Raw genomic sequence first — 24,210 nt, 5'->3', positions numbered from 1 at the left:
AGGCCATTGACATAAGCGCCATGGCCGAACCTGTGAGGAGAGGAGAGGACGTGAATCCCAAGGAGGAAGACCTCCTGGGACGTCCAGTGATCAATAAGGAGCTTCCCTTTGAGGAACCAAAGGAATCTGAGACTCATCTAGAGACCATAGAGATTCCATTAACCCTCCTTATGCCCTTCATGAGCTTTGATGAGTATTCCTCTTCTGAAGAGAATGAGGATGTTACTGAAGAGCAAACTGCCAAGTTTCTTGGTGCAATCATGAAGCTGAATGCCAAATTATTTGGCATTGATACTTGGGAAGTTGAACCTCCCTTGTTCATCAATGAACTAAGAGATCTGGATCAACTGACATTGCCTCAGAAGAGACAGGATCCTGGAAAGTTCATAATACCCTGTACCATAGGCACCATGATCTTTAAGGCTCTGTGTGACCTTGGTTCAGGAATAAACCTCATGCCCCTCTCTGTAATAGAGAAACTGGGAATCTATGGGGTGCAAGCTGCTAAAATCTCATTAGAGATGGCAGACAGCTCAAGAAAACAGGCTTATGGACAAGTAGAGGACGTGTTAGTAAAGGTTGAAGGCCTTTACATCCTTGCTGATTTCATAGTCCTGGATACTGGAAAGGAAGATGATGAATCCATCATCCTAGGAAGACCTTTCCTGGCCACAGCAAGAGCTGTGATTGATGTTGACAGAGGTGAAATATTCCTTCAATGGAATGAGAACTCCCTTGTGTTTAAAACTCAAGGATCTCCCTCTGCAACCATGGGGAGGAAGCAGAAAAAGCTTCTCTCCAAGCAGAGTCAACCAGAGCCCCAACAGTCAAACTCTAAGTTTGGTGTTGGGAGGCCACAACCAAACTCTAAGTTTGGTGTTGAACTCCCATATCCAAACTCTAAGTTTGGTGTTGGAGAGTCTCAACAAAGCTCTGCACATCTGTGAGGCTCCATGAGAGCCCACTGTTAAGCTATTGACATTAAAGAAGCGCTTGCTGAGAGGCAACCCAATGTTTATCTAATTCTTATTTTTATTGTTTTTCATGTTTTCTTAGGTTCATGATCATGTGGAGTCACAAAATAAACAAAAAATTCAAAAACGGAATCAAAAACAGCAAAAGAAAAATCACACCCTGGAGGAGCATCTGTCTGGCGTTCAAACGCCAGAACAGAGCATAGTTCTGGCGCTGAACGCCCAGAATGGGAGCATCCTGGCGCTGAACGCCCAGAACAAGCATGGTTCTGGCATTCAACGCCAGAAATGGCAGCAAAGGGGCGTTGAACGCCCAAAATGGGCACCAACCTGGCGCTGAATGCCCAGAGTTGTGTGCAAGGGCATTTTACATGCCTAAATTGGTGCAGGGATGTAAATGCCTTGACACCTCAGGATCTGTGGACCCCACAGGATCATCTCAGGATCTGTGGATCCCACAGGATCCCCACCTACCTCATCATCTCTCTTTCCATTCATGATCATCCCTTCTTTTTTTCCATTTATCACTCACATCCATACACCCACTACCTTCAAAAATTCAACATCTCTCTCCCACCCAATCCCACCCATATGGCCGAATACACACTCCCATCCATCTCCTCCATATCTTCTTCTTATTCTTCTATTCTTTCTTCTTTTGCTCGAGGGCGAGCAACATTCTAAGTTTGGTGTGGTAAAAGCATAACTTTTTTGTTTTTTCCATAACCATTGATGGCACCTAAGGCCAGAGAAACCTCTAGAAAGAGGAAAGGGAAGACAAAAGCTTCCATCAAGGGTCTATAGCTCAGTGGTAGAACATTTGACTGCAAATCAAGAGATCCCTGAGATACCTCAAGAGATACATTTTTTTCCACACAATTATTGGAAGCAACTAAGGGTGGAACATCAAGAGCACTCCATCATCCTTCATGAAATCAGAGAAGATCTAAAAGCACTGAAGGAGGAGCAACAAAGGCAAGGAAGAGACATAGAAGAGCTCAAGGACATCATTGATTCCTCAAGAAGGAAATGCCACCATTACAAAGGTGGATTCATTCCTTGTTCTTAATTCTTCTGCTTTTCATTTTCTATGTTATGTGCTTATCTATGTTTGTGTCTTCATTACATGATCATTAGTAGTTAGTAACTTTGTCTTAAAGTTATAAATGTCCTATGAATCCATCACCTCTCTTAAATGAAAAATGTTTTAATTCAAAAGAACAAGAAGTACATGAGTTTCGAATTTATCCTTGAACTTAGTTTAATTATATTGATGTGGTGACAATGCTTCTTGTTTTCTGAATGTATGCTTGAACAGTGCATATGTCTTTTGAAGTTGTTGTTTAAGAATGTTAAATATGTTGGCTCTTGAAAGAATGATGACTAGGAGACATGTTATTTGATAATCTGAAAAATCATAAAAATGATTCTTGAAGCAAGAAAAAGCAGCAAAGAACAAAGCTTGCAGAAAAAAAATAGGCGAAAAAAAAAATATATAGAAAGAAAAAGAAAAAACAAGCAGAAAAAGCCAAAAGCTCTTAAAACCAAGAGGCAAGAGCAAAAAGCCAATAACCCTTAAAACCAAAAGGCAAGGGCAAATAAAAAGGATCCCAAGGCTTTGAGCATCAGTGGATAGGAGGGCCTAAAGGAATAAAATCCTGGTCTAAGCGGCTAAACCAAGTTGTCCCTAACCATGTGCTTGTGGCGTGTAGGTGTCAAGTGAAAACTTGAGACTGAGCGGTTAAAGTCAAGGTCCAAAGCAAAAAAAAAAAAAAAAGAGTGTGCTTAAGAACCCTGGACACCTCTAATTGGGGACTTTAGCAAAGCTGAGTCACAATCTGAAAAGGTTCACCCAATTATGTGTCTGTGGCATTTATGTATCCAGTGGTAATACTGGAAAACAAAGTGCTTAGGGCCACGGCCAAGACTCATAAAGAAGCTGTGTTCAAGAATCATCATACTGAACTAGGAGAATCAATAACACTATTCGAAATCTGAAGTTCCTATAGATGCCAATCATTCTGAACCTCAATGGATAAAGTGAGATGCCAAAACTATTCAAGAGGCAAAAAGCTATAAGTCCCGCTCATATGATTGGAGCTATGTTTCATTGATAGTTTGGAATTTATAGTATATTCTATTCTTTTTATCCTATTTTGATTTTCAGTTGCTTGGGGACAAGCAACAATTTAAGTTTGGTGTTGTGATGAGCGGATAATTTATACGCTTTTTGACATTGTTTTTAGTATGTTTTTAGTAGGATCTAGTTACTTTTAGGGATGTTTTCATTGGTTTTTATGTTAAATTCACATTTCTGGACTTTACTATGAGTTTGTGTTTTTTTCTGTGATTTCAGGTATTTTCTGGCTGAAATTGAGGGACTTGAGCAAAAATCTGATTCAGAGGTTGAAGAAGGACTGCTGATGCTGTTGGACTCTGACCTCTCTGCACTCAAAGTGGATTCTCTGGAGCTACAGAACTCGAAATGGCGCGCTTCTAATTGCGTTGGAAAGTAGACATCCAGGGCTTTCCAGCAATATATAATAGTCCATACTTTGGCCAAGAATTGACGACGTAAACTGGCGTTCAACGCCAGCTTTCTACCCAAATCTGGCGTCCAGCGCTAGAAAAGGATCCAAAACCAGAGTTGAACGCCCAAACTGGCACAAAAACTGGCGTTCAACTCCACAAATGGCCTCTGCACGTGCAACACTTAAGCTCAGCCCAAACACACACCAAGTGGACCCCGGAAGTGGATTTATACATCAAATACTTACTCATGTAAACCCTAGTAGCTAGTTTATTATAAATAGGACCTTTTACTATTGTATTAGGCATCTTTGGTCTCAGTTTTAATCCATTGTTCATCTTAGGAGACTATTGATCACGTTTTAGGGGGCTGGCCATCTCGGCCATGCCTGGACCTTCACTTATGTATTTTCAACGGTAGAGTTTCTACACTCCATAGATTAAGGTGTGGAGCTCTGCTGTTCCTCAAAGATTAATGCAAAGTACTACTGTTTTCTATTCAATTCTTCTTATTTCGCTTCTAAGATATCCATTCGCACCCAAGAACGTGATGAAGGTGATGATTATGTGTGACGCTCATCATCCTTCTCCCTTATGAACGCGTGCCTGACAAACACTTCTGTTCTACATGAATTAAGCTAGAATGAGTATCTCTTAGATCTCCTAACCAGAATCTTCGTGGCGTAAGCTAGAATGATGGCGGCATTCAAGAGAATCCGGAAGGTCTAAACCTTGTCTGTGGTATTCTGAGTAGGATTCAATGATTGAATGACTGTGACGAGCTTCAAACTCGCGAGTGCTGGGCATTAGTGACAGACGCAAAAGGAGGGTGAATCCTATTCCAGCATGATCGGGAACCGACAGATGAATAGCCGTGCCGTGACAGGGTGCGTGAGCATATTATTCACTGAGAGGAGGGGATGTAGCCACTGACAACGGTGATGCCCTTGCATAAAGCCAGCCATGGAAAGGAGTAAGACTGATTGGATGAAGATAGCAGGAAAGCAGAGGTTCAGAGGAACGAAAAGTATCTCCATTCTCTTATCTGAAATTCCTACCAATGATTTACATAAGTACCTCTATCCCTATCTTATTATATAATATTCGAAAACACCATTATCACTTTATATCTGCCTGACTGAGATTTACAAGGTGACCATAGCTTGCTTCATACCAACAATCTCCGTGGGATTCGACCCTTACTCACGTAAGGTATTACTTGGACGACCCAGTGCACTTGCTGGTTAGTTGTATCGAAGTTGTGACAATTATGAATTAAGATCAGAGCACCAAGCTTTGGAGCCATTACCAGGATTTGTTCGAGCCTGGAGATCACAATTTCGTGCACCAAGTTTTTGGCGCCGTTGCCGGGGATTGTTCGAGTTTGGACAACTGACGGTTCATCTTGTTGCTCAGATTAGGTAATTTTATTTTTGTTTTCTTTTCAAAAATTTTTCAAAAATATTTCAAAATTTTCTCACTTGTTTTCGAAAAAAAAAATGTTTTCAAAAATATTATTTTTCTTCCCTAAAACCCTTCACCTATCACCTCCATCTCTCTTCCTTATTAACCCTTCACCACTCACATCCACCCACTCTTCCCCATAAACCTACCCAATAAACTCCACCTACCTTCAAAATTCAAATCAATTTCCCACCCAAACCCACCCATATGGCCGAACCTTAACCCCCCTCCCTTCCCTATATAAAGCCTTCCATTCTTCCTCATTTTCATACAACACAACCCTCTCTTCTCTTCTTGGCCGAAACACACCTCCCCCCTCTTCTCCATATTTTCTTCTTCTTCTTCTTCATACTATTCTTTCTTCTCTTGCTCGAGGGCGAGCAATATTCTAAGTTTGGTGTGGTAAAAACATAAGCTTTTTGTTTTTCCATTACCATTGATGGCACCCAAGACCGGAGAATCCTCTAGAAAAGGGAAAGGGAAGACAAAAACTTCCACCTCCGAGTCATGGGAGATGGAAAGATTCATCTCCAAAGCTCATCAAGACCACTTCTATGATGTTGTGGCCAAGAAGAAGGTGATCCCCGAGGTCCCTTTCAAACTCAAAAGAAATGAGTATCCGGAGATCCGACATGAAATTCAAAGAAGAGGTTGGGAAGTTATAACAAATCCCATCCAACAAGTCGGCATCCTAATGGTTCAAGAGTTCTATGCCAATGCATGGATCACCAAGAACCATGATCAAAGTAAGAACCCGGATCCAAAGAACTATGTTACAATGGTTCGGGGAAAATACTTGGATTTTAGTCCAGAAAATGTGAGGTTGGCGTTTAACTTGCCTATGATGCAAGGAGATGAACGCCCCTACACTAGAAGGGTCAACTTTAATCAAAGGTTGGACCAAGTCCTCATGGACATATGTGTGGAAGGAGCTCAATGGAAGATTGACTCCAAAGGCAAGCCGGTTCAACTAAGAAGATTGGACCTCAAGCCTGTGGCTAGAGGATGGTTGGAGTTCATCCAACGCTCCATCATCCCCACTAGCAACCGATCTGAAGTTACTGTGGATCGGGCCATCATGATCCATAGCATCATGATTGGAGAAGAAGTAGAGGTTCATGAAGTCATCTCCCTTGAACTCTACAAAATAGCCGAGAAGCCCTCTCCTGGGGCAAGGCTAGCTTTTCCTCATCTTATCTGCCATCTATGTTACTCAGCTGGAGCTTCCATAGAAGGAGACATTCACATTGAGGAAGAGAAGCCCATCACTAAGAAAAAGATGGAGCAAGTAAGAGAGCCCATTCATGGAGCTCAAGAAGCGCAGGAAGCTCATCACCATGAGATCCCGGAGATGCCTCATATGCATTTTCCTCCACAAAACTATTGGGAGCAATTCAACACCTCCCTAGAAGAATTAAGTTCCAACATGGGACAATTAAGGGTGGAACATCAAGAGCACTCCATCATCCTTCATGAAATTAGAGAAGATCAAAAAGCAATGAGGGAGGAGCAACAAAGACAAGGAAGAGACATAGAAGAGCTCAAGGACATCATTGGTTCCTCAAGAAGGAAACGCCACCATCACTAAGGTGGATTCATTCCTTGTTCTTATTTCTTCTGTTTTTTCATTTTCTCTATGTTAAGTGCTTATCTATGTTTGTGTCTTCATTACATGATCATTAGTAGTTAGTAACTTTGTCTTAAAGTTATGAATGTCCTATAAATCCATCACCTCTCTTAAATGAAAAATGTTTTAATTCAAAAGAACAAGAAGTACATGAGTTTTGAATTTATCCTTAAACTTAGTTTAATGATATTGATGTGGTGACAATGCTTCTTGTTTTCTGAATGTATGCTTGACCAGTGCATATGTCTTTTGAAGTTGTTGTTTAAGAATGTTAAATATGTTGGCTCTTGAAAGAATGATGACTAGGAAACATGTTATTTGATAATTTGAAAAATCATAAAAATGATTCTTGAAGCAAGAAAAAGCAGCAAAGAACAAAGCTTGCAGAAAAAAAAGGGCGAAAAAAAAATAGAAAGAAAGAGAAAAAGCAAGCAGAAAAAGCCAATAACCCTTAAAACCAAAAGGCAAGGGCAAATAAAGAGGATCCCACGGCTTTGAGCATCAGTGGATAGGAGGGCCTACAGGAATAAAATCCTGGTCTAAGCGGCTAAACCAAGCTGTCCCTAACCATGTGCTTGTGGCGTGTAGGTGTCAAGTGAAAACTTGAGACTGAGCGGTTAAAGTCAAGGTCCAAAGTAAAAAAAGAGTGTGCTTAAGAACCCTGGACACCTCTAATTGGGGACTTTAGCAAAGCTGAGTCACAATCTAAAAAGGTTCACCCAATTATGTGTCTGTGACATAAGCCAGCTATGTAGCTCAACTCTTCCCACATAACAAGCTTCTCATTTCTATCATGCGCACCATAAACCAAAATAAAAGCACAGTTGTAATTATTCTTCAGTATAACCCCTTCAACACATAACCATCGTTCTCCTTTATAAGAATTCCTAATTTTAAAAAAACTCCTCATCCCATATTAGTAGCAGCCCACCAGAAGCACCAACAGACTCAACATAATCCCAACCCGCACAACCATGCCTCCAAATTTTTGAAACATCAAATCTAGACACCAACTGCCTCTTAGTCTCTACTAAGCCTAGCATGTTCAATCTACACTTTTTCTTTAGGTCTTTTACCATCCTCAGTTTTTCATCACTCCTTAACCCCCTAACATTCCATGAACTAAAGATCATTTTAGAAAATTATTGCACACCTTTTTTTGGGTTTTGGGTCTGCTTCGTCTTGCTTTTGCCTTCTGCTTAGCCAATCTTCTCTTTTGAGCAATTTCTTCATTCCGCTGTTGGAGAATTGTCATGATGTCGTCTTCTTCATCATATAGCTCTGCTCCGGACTCCTTTGCTAGTTCCCAAGTCCTTCTGTTCTCTATCAATTGCTCTTCTAGTTGTGAATGCTCAATATTACTTGCAACATCATTGTTTGGCTGTGCGCTGTCTCCCTCACTGGCCTCATCATCACCGTACTCTTCACCGTTGTTATGAATCTGTGTTCTTCCTCCCCGAGTCGCTTCAACTCCTCCACCTACATTAGTACCGTGTTTATAAATTCGACCAACTCTTCTAGCATCCTCGCCAACATTGTGTCTGTCGTTATACGTGTATTCAACCCCGTGGTTTTGTCGTGCCTGTTCAGCACCTCCATCCATATCGTTCCTTCTGCCAACCCCTTTCACCATTGCAGCTTTTTCGCTTCTACTCTCCCCAGCCCCATTATCATTGGTTAAGCCTAGCACACCAACCGAGACCTGTACATGGTCTTCCAGCTGAAGAACCGGTCTCGTTAGCCTTCCTTCCCCACTTCCTTCAGGCCGTTGTCCTTCACTCAGGATTGGTTCTCCTTCATCCTCCAACTGAGGAGCACCCAGCTCGGGTGAAAGTCCAACCCCGGCTTCCTCATGGCGGTCTACTCCCGTGCAAGGATCTGGATGTCGCCACGTGGAGTCGTCGTCTCCCAGGCTGCGCATCGCACCACGCAAGCCTCCTGCTAGGTCGGGGCGCTCGAAGGCAGCAGCAGCAGCAGGCGCGTCACGTAGCTAGATCCGTCTCCCAGCCCGACCCGAACGCGCTCCACCCGGCCCACCAGGGAGTGCCGCGCCCATGTCCCCAGGATGCATGGAATCCTTGTAGCTTGGGCCTTCATGAGCCAAACCAAATTTGCTTTCTTTTTTGTCTTCAGTGGGCTTACAATTTGGGCCACCCATTTTGCATTTTGTATTGTCCTTAACCCGCCCATTAGTAGTAAAAGAATATTCCCACGACACAGTTCGTTCAGACTCAGCCTCATTGCTCTCCTGACATCCCACTAAATCCGCTAATCCATGAATAGCATCATTATGGGGATTATAAGTTACCAATTCCATTTTTTTGTGCCTTAAATATTCATAACTCCACTCATTCAAAATTATTTCTGAATTTACCAATCTATCCTCGTCTTCAACCTCATTCCACCATCCCTCCATTACCACCTCCGCAGCTTGATCTGTACAGTTTGTTGGATTTGTCATCCTTTTCAACCGAATGGCTATATCATCACTGCCCTTTTCAGTTGACATCTTATGTTGTTCATATCTAACCGCAGCTTCTCGCACCGTTTCCAACTTACATTCCTCTCCATATGTTTCACAGCCCACCTCTTTTATTAGGACATCAAAACCACTAGTACCTATCGTGATATGGACCCATTCATTGATCATATCCATCAGACAAGTATCAACTTGAACTCGGCCGACGCTAAAGGAGCTGCACGATTCCGTCTCTTTATCGCACTTCACCACGTTACTCCATTGGCTTCCTAATAATTTGAAGGTGTCCACAGACCACGCATGTAGCGGAACCCCGAAACACTCCAACCACACTCTTCGAGTTTCACTTTTCTCCGACTCGTCCCACCTCCATACACTATGAAACAATTGTAGAAGGCTATTCATTTTGAAAGTGTAAGTCTCTTCCGCATTCAATAGATTGTCAAAGGTCAACAGAGCTTTATATGCTCCCATTTCACGCACTTGAATAACTTGTGGGAAATTCTTTGCAACCGAATCCTTTAATGACCTAAAGTCAATAGCCTTTGTCGATCCACCGACAAGGCTTTTCTGCAACTATTCTAAATTTTCTTTTGCCACCGCCACCTCGACCTTCTTCGTCCACCCATTTCCATGTGAATCCTGAACTATTTTCTCTTTCGCCAATTCTTTAGTAGAGACAATTGAAGTTTTCTGACTCGCTTCTCTTTCCGGTGGTCTCTGCCAAGCCGTAGTAGTTCGAATGTATTCCCTTTGCTGTACTTTGTTTGTGTCCCTCGTATCCGACACTCTCCTGTATTTAGCTTCCCCCACGAAAACAATTTTACCTCTCAACTTCAGTCGATTCATGTCTGTTATGGCCTTCAAGGCTCCGCCTTTCGTAGTGTACCGAATGAACGCAAAGATGTATAAGCTGCCATTCTTCTGTTTTCTTGATAAGTATATGTCATTTATACGTCCAGTCTAGCCAAAAAGATGGAATAATTCCCTCTTCGATATGTCTTCAGGGAGATTATCCACGAAAATTGAAAAAGACTCGTTCTCTAAGCGTCTATACTCTTCTCGGTTCCAAATTCTAGGATCCTTGATCTGACCTATCGTTCTACCCCTCCCGGTGTTTCCCTCCCACACACTCTCTCTAATTCTCTCTCTACCTCTCATCTCTCTCTACCTCTCATCACTAAATGAGACATTTCTTACTCTATTGTGGACAAATACTAAAATATATAACAATTAAGTTCACATGAATAATAGTATAATACTTCAAGACTCCAACCTTTATATATGTTTATTTCTCTTTTAAAATTTTGATTGTTTTTTTATTTTTTATTAACAAATTATTTTTACTTTTAGTTTTATACTTTTATCTGTATATAACTTTTTTTTAGATTAGATCCATTAAATTAAAAAATAATAATTTATATAAATTATATATATCACATTATCAGCTAATGAATTTATATATAATTTATTTAAATTTAAATAATATAAAATATTAAATTTTAATTTTCATTTTTTAATAATATTATATTATAATTTTATATATTTATTTAATTATTATCGAGCATTGTTAGCAGAATTTGACTGGACTGATCGGTTCAACCGGAAAACCGATGAACCAGATCTTATATCAGTTTAGTTCGGTGTTTGGACTGTACAAAGAGTCGAACCGGTGTGAATCGGTCAAACTCGATGAAACTGGTCCGACTGAACCGTTTGGGAGTGAAAATTTTTTAAAATATTTAAAGTGGGGTTCAAACCCCTGCCCTCAAGGAAACTAAAAGACTCCACAACCACCAGGCTAACGTATTTTCTATAAAAATTTATGCAAATTATAATACATATAGATATCTTTTATCAAATAGTTTACTTTTATTTAATTTATTTTAATTTTAATTATAAACTCACTCATTTTTAAATTAATTATATTTTTATTTAACAATAATTATAAATTCACTTATTTTTTTATAATTATATAATATCTATTAATATTATTTTTTAATAAATACTTGTAGTATATAATAGTATAGTAGATATAAACTAATTAATAAATTATTAAAATTTAAAAAAATAGTTATTTTAATATAAAAACAAAATAAAAATATTTGTGATAGAGTAAAAATAACAAAATATTTATTGTTCATGTTCCATATTATTTTAAAATAACTTGATATTTTTAAAATGTTAGTAAAAATATGTATTTTAAATTTTAATTTTAAACTTTTGATTATTTTTTATTTTTTATTTACATAGGACCGAGTGAAACGGTTCAATCAATAATCCACCGATTAAACTAATAACTCAATGACCCAATAACTTAATCGGTTCGATGGTTTGGTTCTGACAACTATGTAATCGAGTGAAACGGTTTGATGACTGATCCATGAGTTGAACTACTCTCAATAAACCAATAACTTTATCAAATCGGTTTTAATAACTATGTGAAAAGTCCTCTCATCACTCTCATTTTCTCACTTTTTCACTTCCCCTCAAAAACAACAGAGCTCCCCCCCCCCCCCCCCCCTAACACACAAAAAAACCTAGCCTCCTCCACCGCTGCCGCCGTCCGTCGCTTCCAAGAGCTTCGTCTGTTCGTCGTGCTCCAGTCCCTCTCCTCATTCCCCTGTTCCACGTCTGTTCTTCTTGCTGCTCAGTCGCGCTTTGCCCGCCGAACACTCGTCGTGCTCGTCGCCTGGTCACCGTCGTCCGTCGTGCTCGTCCATCGAAGGTAATGGCTGCTCGTTCGTCGTGCTTCGTCTTTTGTTTTTTCATTTTTTGTCACACATCATATTGAAATACTGAATGATTAGCTTTAGCTTTGCTCACTGCTGTAGTTCTTCGTTTTTTATTTTTTATTTTTTTGTTCAGAAATCATATTGACAATCCTTAATGAATCCACTATATCAGCAAAGCAGTAAGCTCATCGGCTATCCTATCCACTGTATCACAGTATTGCCTCAAATAATAGCTTATATATCCCCTAAATTCTGAATTTTCATATTTGCTTTCTTGTCTATCTTGAATCGTCAAATAAACCTTTCATTCATTCTCTTTGTTCCCAGTTTTCTTCTTTCCTGTAATTTGAATTCAACTTCATTTCTTTCTAATGCCTAATCTTGTATTCTTGTCACTTGTTCAACTTTGAATATATTTCAATCATGTCCAGAATTTTTGGGAGGAGATAGATGAGAGAATCAGATAGTATAGAGGGGATGGTGAAGATTTAATATACAGGAACATTAACTCTTCTTCTTGGAGTTTCTTTAAGTGGATAATTCTTCATTCTGATGCACGTAGTTCTACACATATCACACTATTAACTGTGCTATAAAAGTGCAGGAAGATTCTTCAAAGCTTGACTCTAACTTATGGTCAAATGATCTTGAAAAGTGGGTTCTTCCATGTTGATACTCACCCAGGAAATATCCTGATTTGTAAAGGATCAGAGGCAAGTCAGTTGCTATATATATTCTTGTATGTTTTTAAGGTAGTGTTTGTTTTGAGGTATTGGGATGGAGACGGGAAGACTAGAATTCAGTATCATGTTTGTTGGTGGAGATACTGGTACTAAAATTTTAGTCTCTGTTCCCAAAATTCCAGTATTTCATAGGGGTGGCAAAACGGGTCGAGCCCGTCGGGCCGATCCGCTAAACCCGCTAAAAAAGGCGGGTCGGGCTAGGATTTGGAGTCCGCCAAATTTAAAAAACCCGTCAAACCCGCACCGCCAAATTGGCGGGTTTTGGCGGAGCGGGGCGGGCCGGTCCGCCGGGCCGAAGGTTTTTATTTTTCTTTTTTTTTAATTAAATAAAAGAGTGATTATTATTATAAAATTAATAATTATAGAATTTTTTAAACACTTTTTTTTATTTTTTTGTTTTTATTCTTCTTTTAGTTACTAACTTTATTTATTTTATTTTACGATTTCGTATATATACTCAAATTATGTGACTTATTTTTTAAAATAAAGATAATTCTATTGACAATTATTATTTTGAACAATTTTATTGAAGTTAAAAATTAAAAAATAGTAAAAAAATTATATTGTAATTTGACTATTTTTTATTTGTATTTAATTTTTTAATTATTATTTTTTGGTTAATTTTAATGAATTTTATTTTTCAAAAACAAAAAAAAAAAAGAGTGAAGCGGGCTAGCCCGCCAACCCGCCAATCCGCCATAAAGCGGGGTGGGCTAGCATTTTGAACCCATTTTAATTGGCTAGCCCGCCCCGTTTATGGGCCGGGCCTAGGCGGGGCGGGGCGGGTTGGGGCGGGCCGGCCCGCTTTGCCACCCCTAGTATTTCAGTTTTTCCAAAAAGTGGGGACACAGGAGACTGAAAGTTTTGGAGATAGTGACTGAAATTTTAGTAACATTTTATACTTAAAATACCTCCATTTCAATTAACGAATTCTAATTTTACTTTTTGCGCAAATTAAATTAGAGCTTCATTCTTATTTCAATCTCTGTCTCCCATTTTACACCAAATACAATACTGAGATTTATCTCAGTCTTAGTCTCTCAGTCTCTGTCTCTCAGTTTTAGTCTCTCAGTCTTAGTCTCTCAGTCTCTGTCTCTCTTCCAAATGCTACCTAAATGTTTCTTCATCTAAATATGCTCATATCTTTGAAATGTGATCTTCCTAGTTAAAATATTCACTTTCTTTGATTAAGTAAAAACTCGTGAAAGAACTAGGTCCCCGGAAGATGCAAGGTCCCCGTCGCGAGGATGGAGCAAAGACGGGGACGGATTATGGAGAATGGGGGGTGGGGGACATGTGCCCATGGGAACCCGTTGCCATCCCTAATCGCATTTAATCTTTTGAATGTGAACAAAATTAAAACTAGCTTGTTCTAAATTTTTATTTATGGGGTTGCTGAATGCTGATGAACAGAATTTGTACTCCTGAGGTTGCTATAGAACTGATTTTTTATTTGGTTCTGAACTGATTTTTTTTGTCTGATTTTTGGCTCTAATTATGTATTCTTGGTTCTGATTTTTGGGGTAGGGTTTTGGTTACATTCTGAGTTTCGGTAATGTCTATTTGTTCTTGGTTCTAATTATTTGGCTCTAATTTTTTATTTGGTTCTGAACTGATTTTATTCTATTTTTTGCTATTATTATGTGTCCTCGGATTTAGGGTTTAGGATTTTGATTCTACCCTGACTTGTTCATGTTCTAATTATTTGTTTCTATTTTTTTTTGGATATTTCTGCAGTTTGATTGATCCCGGGGCAAGTGAGAACACGGGTGATTTAGAAGGTGAAACAGTTTAAAAATCGAAAAACCAAGCCAAATCAATCGAATTAATTTGGTTCAGTTTGGTTTAGATGGCTTAAAAAACTCGAACCAAACCAATACAATTAAAATCGAAATGATTTGATCGGTTGGTTTTTCGTATCACAACCAAACCAATCCGTACCGCAAACACCCGTTGATGATGAATCGGCTAAAGCCAATTGCTCGTTCTCTGCGACTTCGATTCCTCGAATTGCCTCTCGCCACACGACTCATTGCAACTCGGTCACTCCAACACTCTCTGAACCAAGTGACTCGCTCCTCTTTCAGCGCTAGTTCTACTGCTGCACCTACGGTTTCTTCCCTTTCGTATCATCACTCTTGCAATTTTCGCTTTCCAAGCATTCATCACAGATTCTTCTTTTCTTCGAAACCTAGCTCAATTTTGGAGCTTGTTTCGGCCAACGATTGGTCCCAAGGGTTAGAGCTAGAGTTGGACAAGTGTTCCCCCTCTCTGACACATGAAACTGTTCTCTATATTTTGAGGAGGTTGGATAAAAATCCCCAAAAAGCTTCGTGCTTTTTTAGTTGGGTCAGTGAGAAACAATGGTTTATACCAAGTTCATCCGTGTATAGCTTGATTGTTAGAATTTTGGCCAATAAGGAGACCATGAAACAGTTTTGGGTTACTCTAAGGATGATGAAGGAAAAGGGGTTTTTTCTCGATGAAGAAACTTATGTGACGATTTCAATGCGTTTTAAGAAGGAAAAAATGGACTCTGATTGTGTTGCTTTGAACCACTTCTATCATCGGATGCTGGAGGAAAATGCAATGCAAGGTCTTGTCAAGAAGGTGGTTGGGGTTGTTTCGGCATCAAAGTGGGGAGATGAGGTTGCGAACGGATTGGAGAAGCTTAACATTCAGCTGTCGGATAACTTTGTGATAAGGGTTTTGAAGGAGCTTCGAACTCAGCCTTCCAAGGCTTTTGAGTTCTTCCATTGGGCTGGGAAGCAATTTGGTTTTGAGCATAATACTATTACATACAATGCAATTGCAAGGGTTCTAGCTAGGACTGATTCGGTTGAGGAGTTTTGGAATATTCTTGAGGAGATGAAGAGTGTTGGTCATGAATTGGATATCGATACTTATGTGAAGATATCGAGGCAGTTTCGAAAGAGTAGGATGGTGGAGAATTCGGTGAAGCTTTATGAGCTTATGATGGATAGCTCATACAAACCATCAGTGCAGGATTGTGTTATCCTTTTGAAGAGCATATCTGAATGTGATTTTCCGGATCTCAATTTAGTTTTCAGAGTAGCTAAGAAATATGAGTCAACTGGGCACACACTATCCAAGGCAATCTATGATTCCATCCATAGGTCTTTGACAAGCTTAGGGAAATTCAGTGAAGCTGAAAAAATTGTTCACACAATGAGAAATGCTGGTTATGAGCCTGATAATATCACCTACAGTCAATTAGTGTTTGGACTTTGTAAGACAAGGAGGCTTGAAGAAGCATGTAAGGTGTTGGATGAGATGGAATCTTGTGGATGTATCCCTGATATCAAGACATGGACCATCTTAATCAAAGGGCATTGTGATGCCAAAGAAGTAGATAAGGCATTGCTTTGTTTTTCTAAGATGGTCAAAAAGGGCTGTGATGTTGACGCTGACTTATTGGATTTTTTGGTTGATGGCTTTCTTGGTCAGGAAAGGGTGGAAGGTGCTTACAAGTTGCTTGTAGAGGTTGTTAGCACGTATCGTATATCGCCATGGCAAGCCACATATAAGAATCTGATTGAAAGATTGTTAGGAGTTGGGAAGCTTGAGAATGCATTTGACCTTCTTCGTCTAATGAAGACACACAACTACCCTCCATACACTGAACCCTTTGTTTCCTATATTTCCAAGTTTGGGACAGTAGAAGATGCTGCAGAATTTCTTAAGGCACTGAGTATGAAAAAATACCCATCTGTTGCATCTTACCTTCATGTTTTTGAATCCTTCTTCCGAGAAGGTAGACTCTATGAGGCCAAAGATCTGTTGTACAAGTGTCCTCATCATATTCGTCAGGACAGTAAAATTGCTGAGCTTTTTAGTTCAAACAAGAGTCATGCAGCCACTAATTGACACCTGGAAACTCTTTCTTTCTCCCTAATATGCCTCATCTTTTTTCCAAATGATTACTGTTATCAACTCTGATCAAGCTGTTAGGTGGGTTTGGTCATTTGCTGGCAGAAGACCACTTGGATTATAAATATTTGCTTCATACTTGCAATTGTAAGAGATGTTCATGTATGATCAATGATGTTATCACGACAATGGCAATTTTTGAAAAGATTTACCCATTTCAGCGTGTATATCTTATTAACATGAAGGGCTCGTGTTTCATTGGTCCCTGCACCTTAGGGAGTTACCTTGGCTCTTAAAATTATAAATTGATTAAAAGATTTATCTGAAAAACGGGTCTTCGGAATTCATTTTTTGAGTTACATTTCCCCCCTAAAGCCTTAGTTAATTGGAGACCGGTGTCAACCGTCATGTTAGCCACCGAGAAGTATTAACTAATCGATTTGCTTGTGTTACTCCAGAATGTGCCAGGTTTCTCCTTTTTTTTGCTCTCGTTTGATTGTAGTTACTTGGGGCTGATTCATGATAAGGATGACCAGAACACACAGGTTAGTGATTTGGCACTGCTGATACTTACTAGTTAGTAGTTACTACTTTAAATGACAATTTTATGTAAATCTTGTGTGATCGATCTATTTGTTTAAGTGACCGTTATAAATAAATCTCGGCATTTCAACAACACTGAGTGTAGGAGAAATAGGTGACTGCTTTCACTACTAAGGTTTTATGAGTTGTTGTTATCAAGACACATTTTCTTAACTAAATTTGTTGCTTTTTTTTTTCCTTTTTATTCCCTTGTAATTTTTCTAGTGGAAGAAGGAAGAAAACTAGAAAAGGCAATCAGCTGCTAGGATATTTCATATCAGATTATATCATAATCTTGGCATTTGATTTAAATATTTCAACTATTACGGTTGTTTGACATATATGTGCTTTCGATGGGCAGGATATGCAGCAGAAACGAGAAAGTATTGTAGGCCTTGCTGAGCATGCACCATTGCCAGATATTCTGGATCACTTGCAGCAATTTTCGGAACTTGAATCTGATTAAAAGAGATTGATATGCAAATAAAAACATTTCAATTGTTTCTATTTTCTTTAGTATTAAGTAGGGGTGGCAAACCGGTCTAAACCCGTTGGGCCGGCTCGTGTAACCTGCCAAAAGAAGCGGATCGGGTTAAAAAATTGGAACCACCAAAGAGCAAAAGCCCGTCTAACCTGCATCGCTTAAACCACGGGCTTTGGTGGGACGGACTCTCCCGTCAAGGTTAGTTTTTTTGGAAAGGGGGTATTTTTGCAATTTTTGCCAAAATCCAACTTCTCTCAACCCAACTGACAAGAGTATGAAGATGAAAAGTGAGTGTTTTGAATTATGTTTATGTTGTTTTGGAGATAATATTTATAATTATGTTTTGGATTATATTTATTTTGCTTCAGAGATAATATTTATAATTACAAAGACTTTAATGTTTGTGAATATAAAATATAATTTTTTTATGTCTTTAGAAATTATAAATTTATTAATATGGTTGTGAAATTATATATATTATTTAGTAGTTAATAATAAAAAAAAGGAGCTTTGGCGGGTTTAGCCCGTTAGCCCGCAGTTTGGCAGGGGTGGGGTGAGATTAGGACCGCATTATTATGCGAGGCGGGGCGGGGCGGGTCAGCCCGATAAAGGACGGGGTGGGCTTCCCCGCTTGTCACCCCCTAGTAATAAGTATTAACCAAGCATTACATAACAAATTTTTAAAAGAATTATACTATTCTCGTGAGTTTTGTTTCTTCCATGTTATTTGACTTTAGCGCATGTTTCAGATATCAGATTTAATTGAGCCAAGATGAAGGCTGCTGTTAATAAGCATCAAAGCATCATTTGTTAGATAGAGAATATTCATCTAAATATAACTCGTAGATATCATCAAAATGATTTATGCCTAGTTGCCTACTGCCTAGTAATTTTTACTTTTTTAAAAATAAAACAAAAACACTCCAAATAGCCATATCTTCAGTAAACTAAAATAAACTCTTAAATAACTTGAGAAGATATTTTTTATGAGTCATAGACTCAGAGATCTTGTCAGTTACTTGGTCTTACTCTACTAAATAAGTGCTACTTAATTTTACTAATTTTGTCAGGGAAAAAAAAACCTTGAACTTTTGAAGGCGTTGAGTGTAATTTTCTCAAAATTTTGGAAGATACAGTTAGACACAACACCTAATTTAATACTACTAGTGCCTTGGAACATTGGTTGAAATGAAAGTTGGATACACATTAATAAAACTTGCCAGATTGCCAGTTGCCACTAATGTTGACAATCACAAAAATTAGGATAACAATTAACAAAGACAAGAAAACACTCTTTCCCCCTTCAACCAGAAATGCAATATTTTCTGTCAACCTCAGCTTATCCCTCTCCATTTGTTCACTTGTGAGGCTCAACATGGCCATGACATCATCATCATCATCATCACCATCAGCATTATGAAGACTAAGATTTTCTCTCCTGCCCATAGTGGGAGCCATGAAGAAGAAGAAGATAGAGCCTTATCAGGAAGAACAACAGCACCAGCACCACAAACAAGAACAAGAAGAGTTGGAAATATTGAAAGCAGTGGCACAATCCTGGTACAGCCACTCAGGAAGCTCTAAACCTATGAGTGAGTTTGATGCACGCAGAAGAAACTTCAAAGTGAAGCCTTCAAGGTTCAAGCTAGAAGCAATGAGGGACACAGGTTCTTCTTCTTCTTCTTCTTCTTCCTCTTCTTCACCTTGTTACTGGAATTTTCAGCAGTCACTTTGGGATTCATATGAACTTTGTGACAGTGTCAAGAGGATTGAAATGGGGTTGGATTTAGATAATAACCCTTTTGGTTACTTATGTGGTTCGATTCAAAGCCAACGGAGTCGAAAGCCGGAGAGTAAGAATAACCTCAGAAACCTGTTCTCTCATTTTTCTTCTAGGCGGTTTAATGCTGCCAAAGTTCCACAGGAAAACGATACATGACTTTCATTCTTCTTTTGTTAGAACAGTTAAGATTACATAGACCACTCTCAATTTGCAACTTGAAATTCTGGCATACTGACAATTTTCCTTACTTATTAAATTTTGAAGATGTCCTTGATTTTACCAAGAATGATGAAAATGTTAATTAAAAGATATAAACTAAAATAGTGCGCTAGTCCTTCTTCAGAAAATCTTTGATTGTTATGCAAGAGAATAGCTAGTTTCAAATTCTGGCTTATTCTTGGTACGACATGTATTTTTATTTTACAAGAGTTTGATTGTGTTTGATTTGAGCATCAATGAAACAATAAAGCCATGGCATGCTAATTAAAATATGTGTATATATTCATTCATTCATTCAATAGTTGATACATGGATAGAAAAGCAGTACATAAATAAAATCACATCTAGATTTGTAATAAGCAAACATAATGGCTCGTTAAGCAGCCATTTATTTCTCACCATCACACTACTGATCTTGATGTATTAGGAAGCATATGCTATACAGTAACGTAGACACACTACTCAAGAAATAACTTTTTTAATTTTAAGGCCTAAAGGTCTTCCAGGGGTGCAACTCAAAGCCACCCTTGTTCTTCTTGGGATAGTACTGATCAGAATCAACATATTCATAGGTGGCTTCACCATCCTGATTGTCAGGGTTGGTGGTTCTTCCATAGTCTACTACTTCAACCCTCTCATCATCACGACGAGGCTGGAGAGGGTAGCCATAGTTTTGACATCCCTCGTCTTTCCCATAAACAGTTGCCTTCTTGCCGAAGGCAACATGGGCACTGGGGTAGCGAGGGACGTCAGTTATTTCGCTAGGCGCCCTGCGCACTCTAGATATGTGTTCATGGTACTCCTGGGATCTCCGCATTTTTCTCTTTTTCTCCCCTCACTGCTTGTTCTTCAGGTTTAAGCACGAGCACATGTGGTAATTGTGCTAGCACAAGGTGCAATTTATAGGCACATTTAGAGAGATATTTATGCACTATTTTATTCTCTAAGTTGATAAGATTGAATCTAATTCCCTGGCTTTTTGTAAATTTCAACAGTAGATTAGACCTGTAACTTAGATTCCGTTGCTCTACTTCAATGTCCGTGTGGCATGCCAAATAGCAGGGGTGGGAGTGGTAGAAAGAACTGAAACATGGAGTTATATTTAAACACAAATAATAATAATAGTAACAATAATATTAAATGGAATTGCATCTTTAAAGTTTTTTCTTGGTGACTAATTGCATCTTTAAAGTATTAACTACTTTTAGATTATTAATTTTTATTGCGTGCGAGTGATGATATACTTCTCAGTTCTCACTTTGTAAAATATGGTCGTACATGAAGATTAAAAATATATTTTGTTCTAAAATCTATTTAAAATATTATTTTTGACTAAAGAAAAATATTATAAGTCTCAAAAAGCATATTTATCATATTATAAATAAGGATTTTTAATTAAAATAAGTTAAAACATTTTTATTGTGTATCTTTTAACAGATTAAAATTATATTTTGCTGTGAAATCTACGTAAAAAAAAAATCATGTTTGACAAAAATAAAATGCTATAAACTTAAAAAATACACTCATTACTCTTTGAAAATTGTATCCAACATCAAAACTCATAACTAAAATGATTTTCAATTAAAACAAAAGTCAAAATATTTTGACCACATACCTTTTGTCCGATTAAAATAAAATCTACGTAAAACTATTTTTGACAAAAGCAAAATATTATAAACTTAAAAAATAAACTCATCATCCTTCGAAAATTGTATTCTACACCAATATTCATGTAAATAAAAAGTTTCAACTAAGACGAGAGCTAATATATTATTATTGCATACCCTTCACTAGATTAAAATTATATTTTGTTCTGAAATTTATGTAAAAAAATATTATTGACGAAAACAAAATGTTATAAGTTTAAAAAAACGCTCATCACTCTCCACGTAGAGGTGGCAATGAGTAGGGTAGGGTTCTTATCCTAATCCTCTTTGCGCGTTGAGAGCAACCAACTCTAATCCTACATGCGGTCAATCCATGGGTACCCGACTTTACCCGTGAATTTTTACAAATATGTAATATTATTATATAACCTAATGAACATGTAAATTAAAAATTTAATATTTAACACAATCATTCCACAAACAATACAATCATCCCATGAACAATATAACTATCAAATGTTCGATTTTAGATAAAAATATTTGCTTAAATTAATAACACAAACACAGATAAAATCATTGTAAGTCCATAAGCATTCTATTTACTGCAACAACACCATCACTAGTCTATGACTTTAAATACAACATCATTGTCATAATCATTTGTAGTTTGATAATTAGGACATATAAATACAAATCAAATCAAACACAAAAAAGCTATTAGTTGCATCAAATATTAATGTAACTTGTTCAAATACATTTTGTATAAATAAAAATCACCCATTCAACATAAATAATAATAATAATAATAATAATAATAATAATAATAATAATAATAATAATAATAATAAAGAGGACAAAATTTGACCATTAATTAGTAAACGAAACACGGGGAGCACTGAACGGCAATAACGAATGAACGGAGCACTGTAATGAAGTTTGAACAGAGCACACAACCATCCGAACAGGGAGCACGACAACCAAGCAAGTAGACATCACAGACGTGGACAAGTAGCGCCTGTGAAGGGAGTGAGGGTAGACACAGTGTTATAGAGAGTGATGGTTATCAGTGGCTAAGAGAAGGGAGGGTTGAGTCTTAACCCCTTTTTTGCTGAAAACACTTTTCTGCCCTTTTAAGAAAATTTTAAGAGATATTTCTGCTTTTTGTCTCGTCATTGGTCAAGAGATATTTTCTTTTTGTCTCGTGACTGCTGAAGAGATATTTTTCAATTTTGTCTCCTATGCAACATGAACTGTAATAGAGTAGAAGAGGAAGAGAGAATCATACCAAGATGTATCTTGGTTCAGCTGCTAAGTGCAATGGAGCCTACGTCCAGTCTCCATCATAACTGTGACGGAATTTCACTATAATCAACTTGATTACAGACACCAATTCTTCCCTAGGAACTACTCTTCATATCCGGGATAAGTCCAGAATCTGTCCCTAATCCTGAACTTGACTTGGTTACCTACCAAGCTTTTAACTGCTAAGTGCTAACCCAACTTGCAAGGGGATTCCCACAGAATCATGATACACAACACATAGATGTACAAAGGACCTCTAAGACACATATGGCTTTTTCTTTAATTTTGTATACTCTGCCTTTTTTCACTCACTGGCTTTTCCTCACACTGTTTGCCTTTTTCACCATGAAACTCAGACAGACAAAACTAAAGAAAATACAAATGAAACACATTGAAGGAGAAGAACTTCTGTTAGCTTGGGTAGCTATGAGAACTCTGTGCTTACTCTCCTTGTCTCAAGCCTTGGCCGTTCACCCTTATTATTGAAAGGGAAGCTTTCAAGGTTGAAGCCGGTTGAACCGAGCCAACTTCTTCTTCTTCAACACCAAAATCAGTTCGGACAGAGAGAAGAGAGAGGGAACCGAAAGCAAAACCAACATGCAATTACCTCTCTCTCATCCCTTCTCATCAAGCTTCATCAATCTGAGCCTTCCATCTTGACTTGGTCCCAAAGAAGGAATTCTGATCCTTGATGAACTCCTGATCCTTGACATCTCCATCTGTTCTCTTTTTGCTTCTTCCTCCACATAGCTATAGTAGCTGCCTTCTGTGATGGATGAACAAAAAGTAGAAACGTGCTTCATCTAAGGGATCTTCTTCTCTGACCGAAATGAATTTCTACCATTTTTAGGCATGGAGATCTTGAGGCTTCTTCACCACATCTTACCTTTAGTGGTAAAGATCTCAGCCACGCCATACTGTAGATTTTCTTTTTGCAAGAGCCATCATCACCTTGGCCGATTGCTTCTTCCTAGCTTATGTTTTCTTCTTCTGATTACTTGCTTCTACCATCTTCTTTTCTGACACTGAAATGACCGAAATGAAGAGAAAGAAGATAGAGAAGGGAGAAAAGCTTTCAATGGAAGTAAAGAAGAAAATTAAAATCAATTAAAACCCATTTCCTATCCCCTATGCATAGTAACGTGTGTGACAATAAAAGCAATCAAATCAATTTCAACTTTCTATTTCCTGTTACCAATGAAATTAAATCAAAGTTAATTAAATTTGAATTCCATCAAAGAAGGGAGTGGGTAACTGAGGAAAGCATGCATCATTGCTTTCTTCTTCTAATTTTCGGATCAACCAATTGTTGGGTCATATAGAAGCATTGCTTTTGGGCTTGCTCAATAATTTCTTGGCCCAATTATCTTCCTAATCAATTAAACATTTCAGCCACATATCATATAGAATTTTGCACAAGGCTGAATATTGACATTACATTGGGCTTGTGTAATTTTTGGCCCAATAATAAATCTGCACAAAACAAAATTGTTAAACAACCAAATTATAATTATAATACAATATGTAATTAATCCTTTTTAATCAATGTTTGATCATCATACAGATTTTGGAGTTTTCCAAACTCAACAGTCTCCCCTTTGATGACAAACATTATTAAAAAGTTGAATTGAAAAATGGTAAGGATATAGAGAACTCCCTTGATGATTTTGAATCCTCCCCTTTCCATTTGTCATGTAGCTCCACTTTAATATGTGCCATTTTATTAGAGGAAGCATGACCTGTAACATGCTTAAAACCAAGCTTAATACAATTCCAAAATAAATTTTAATG

General features: G+C 38.1%; 2 protein-coding genes across 4 annotated transcripts; both read left to right on the top strand.

Annotated features, from left to right (window-relative positions):
• Nucleotides 1-11,505: 11,505 nt before the first annotated feature.
• On the top strand, nucleotides 11,506-19,574 carry LOC112775794 (pentatricopeptide repeat-containing protein At3g48250, chloroplastic). 3 transcript variants are annotated; one of them, XM_025819644.2, is made up of 4 exons: nucleotides 11,515-11,801; nucleotides 12,413-12,521; nucleotides 14,289-16,987; nucleotides 17,386-19,574. In XM_025819644.2, the coding sequence occupies exon 3, from the start codon at nucleotides 14,508-14,510 to the stop codon at nucleotides 16,437-16,439; it is 1,932 nt and encodes a 643-aa protein (XP_025675429.1). In that variant the 5' UTR covers nucleotides 11,515-11,801; nucleotides 12,413-12,521; nucleotides 14,289-14,507; the 3' UTR covers nucleotides 16,440-16,987; nucleotides 17,386-19,574. The 3 variants fall into 3 exon arrangements, with proteins under 3 accessions (XP_025675428.1, XP_025675429.1, XP_029151389.1); XM_029295556.2 differs by lacking the exon at nucleotides 12,413-12,521 and adding an exon at nucleotides 11,942-11,987; XM_025819643.2 differs by lacking the exon at nucleotides 12,413-12,521 and having other exon boundaries at nucleotides 11,506-11,801.
• On the top strand, nucleotides 18,965-19,447 carry LOC112778294 (uncharacterized). The gene has a single exon (XM_025822629.1). The coding sequence runs from the start codon at nucleotides 18,965-18,967 to the stop codon at nucleotides 19,445-19,447; it is 483 nt and encodes a 160-aa protein (XP_025678414.1).
• Nucleotides 19,575-24,210: the final 4,636 nt, after the last annotated feature.

This window comes from Arachis hypogaea, chromosome 19 (assembly GCF_003086295.3).
Source record: "Arachis hypogaea cultivar Tifrunner chromosome 19, arahy.Tifrunner.gnm2.J5K5, whole genome shotgun sequence".
Taxonomy (NCBI): Eukaryota; Viridiplantae; Streptophyta; class Magnoliopsida; order Fabales; family Fabaceae; genus Arachis; species Arachis hypogaea.
The sequence above is the reverse complement of the archived record's forward strand: the minus strand, read 5'-3'. Positions and strand labels throughout refer to the sequence as shown.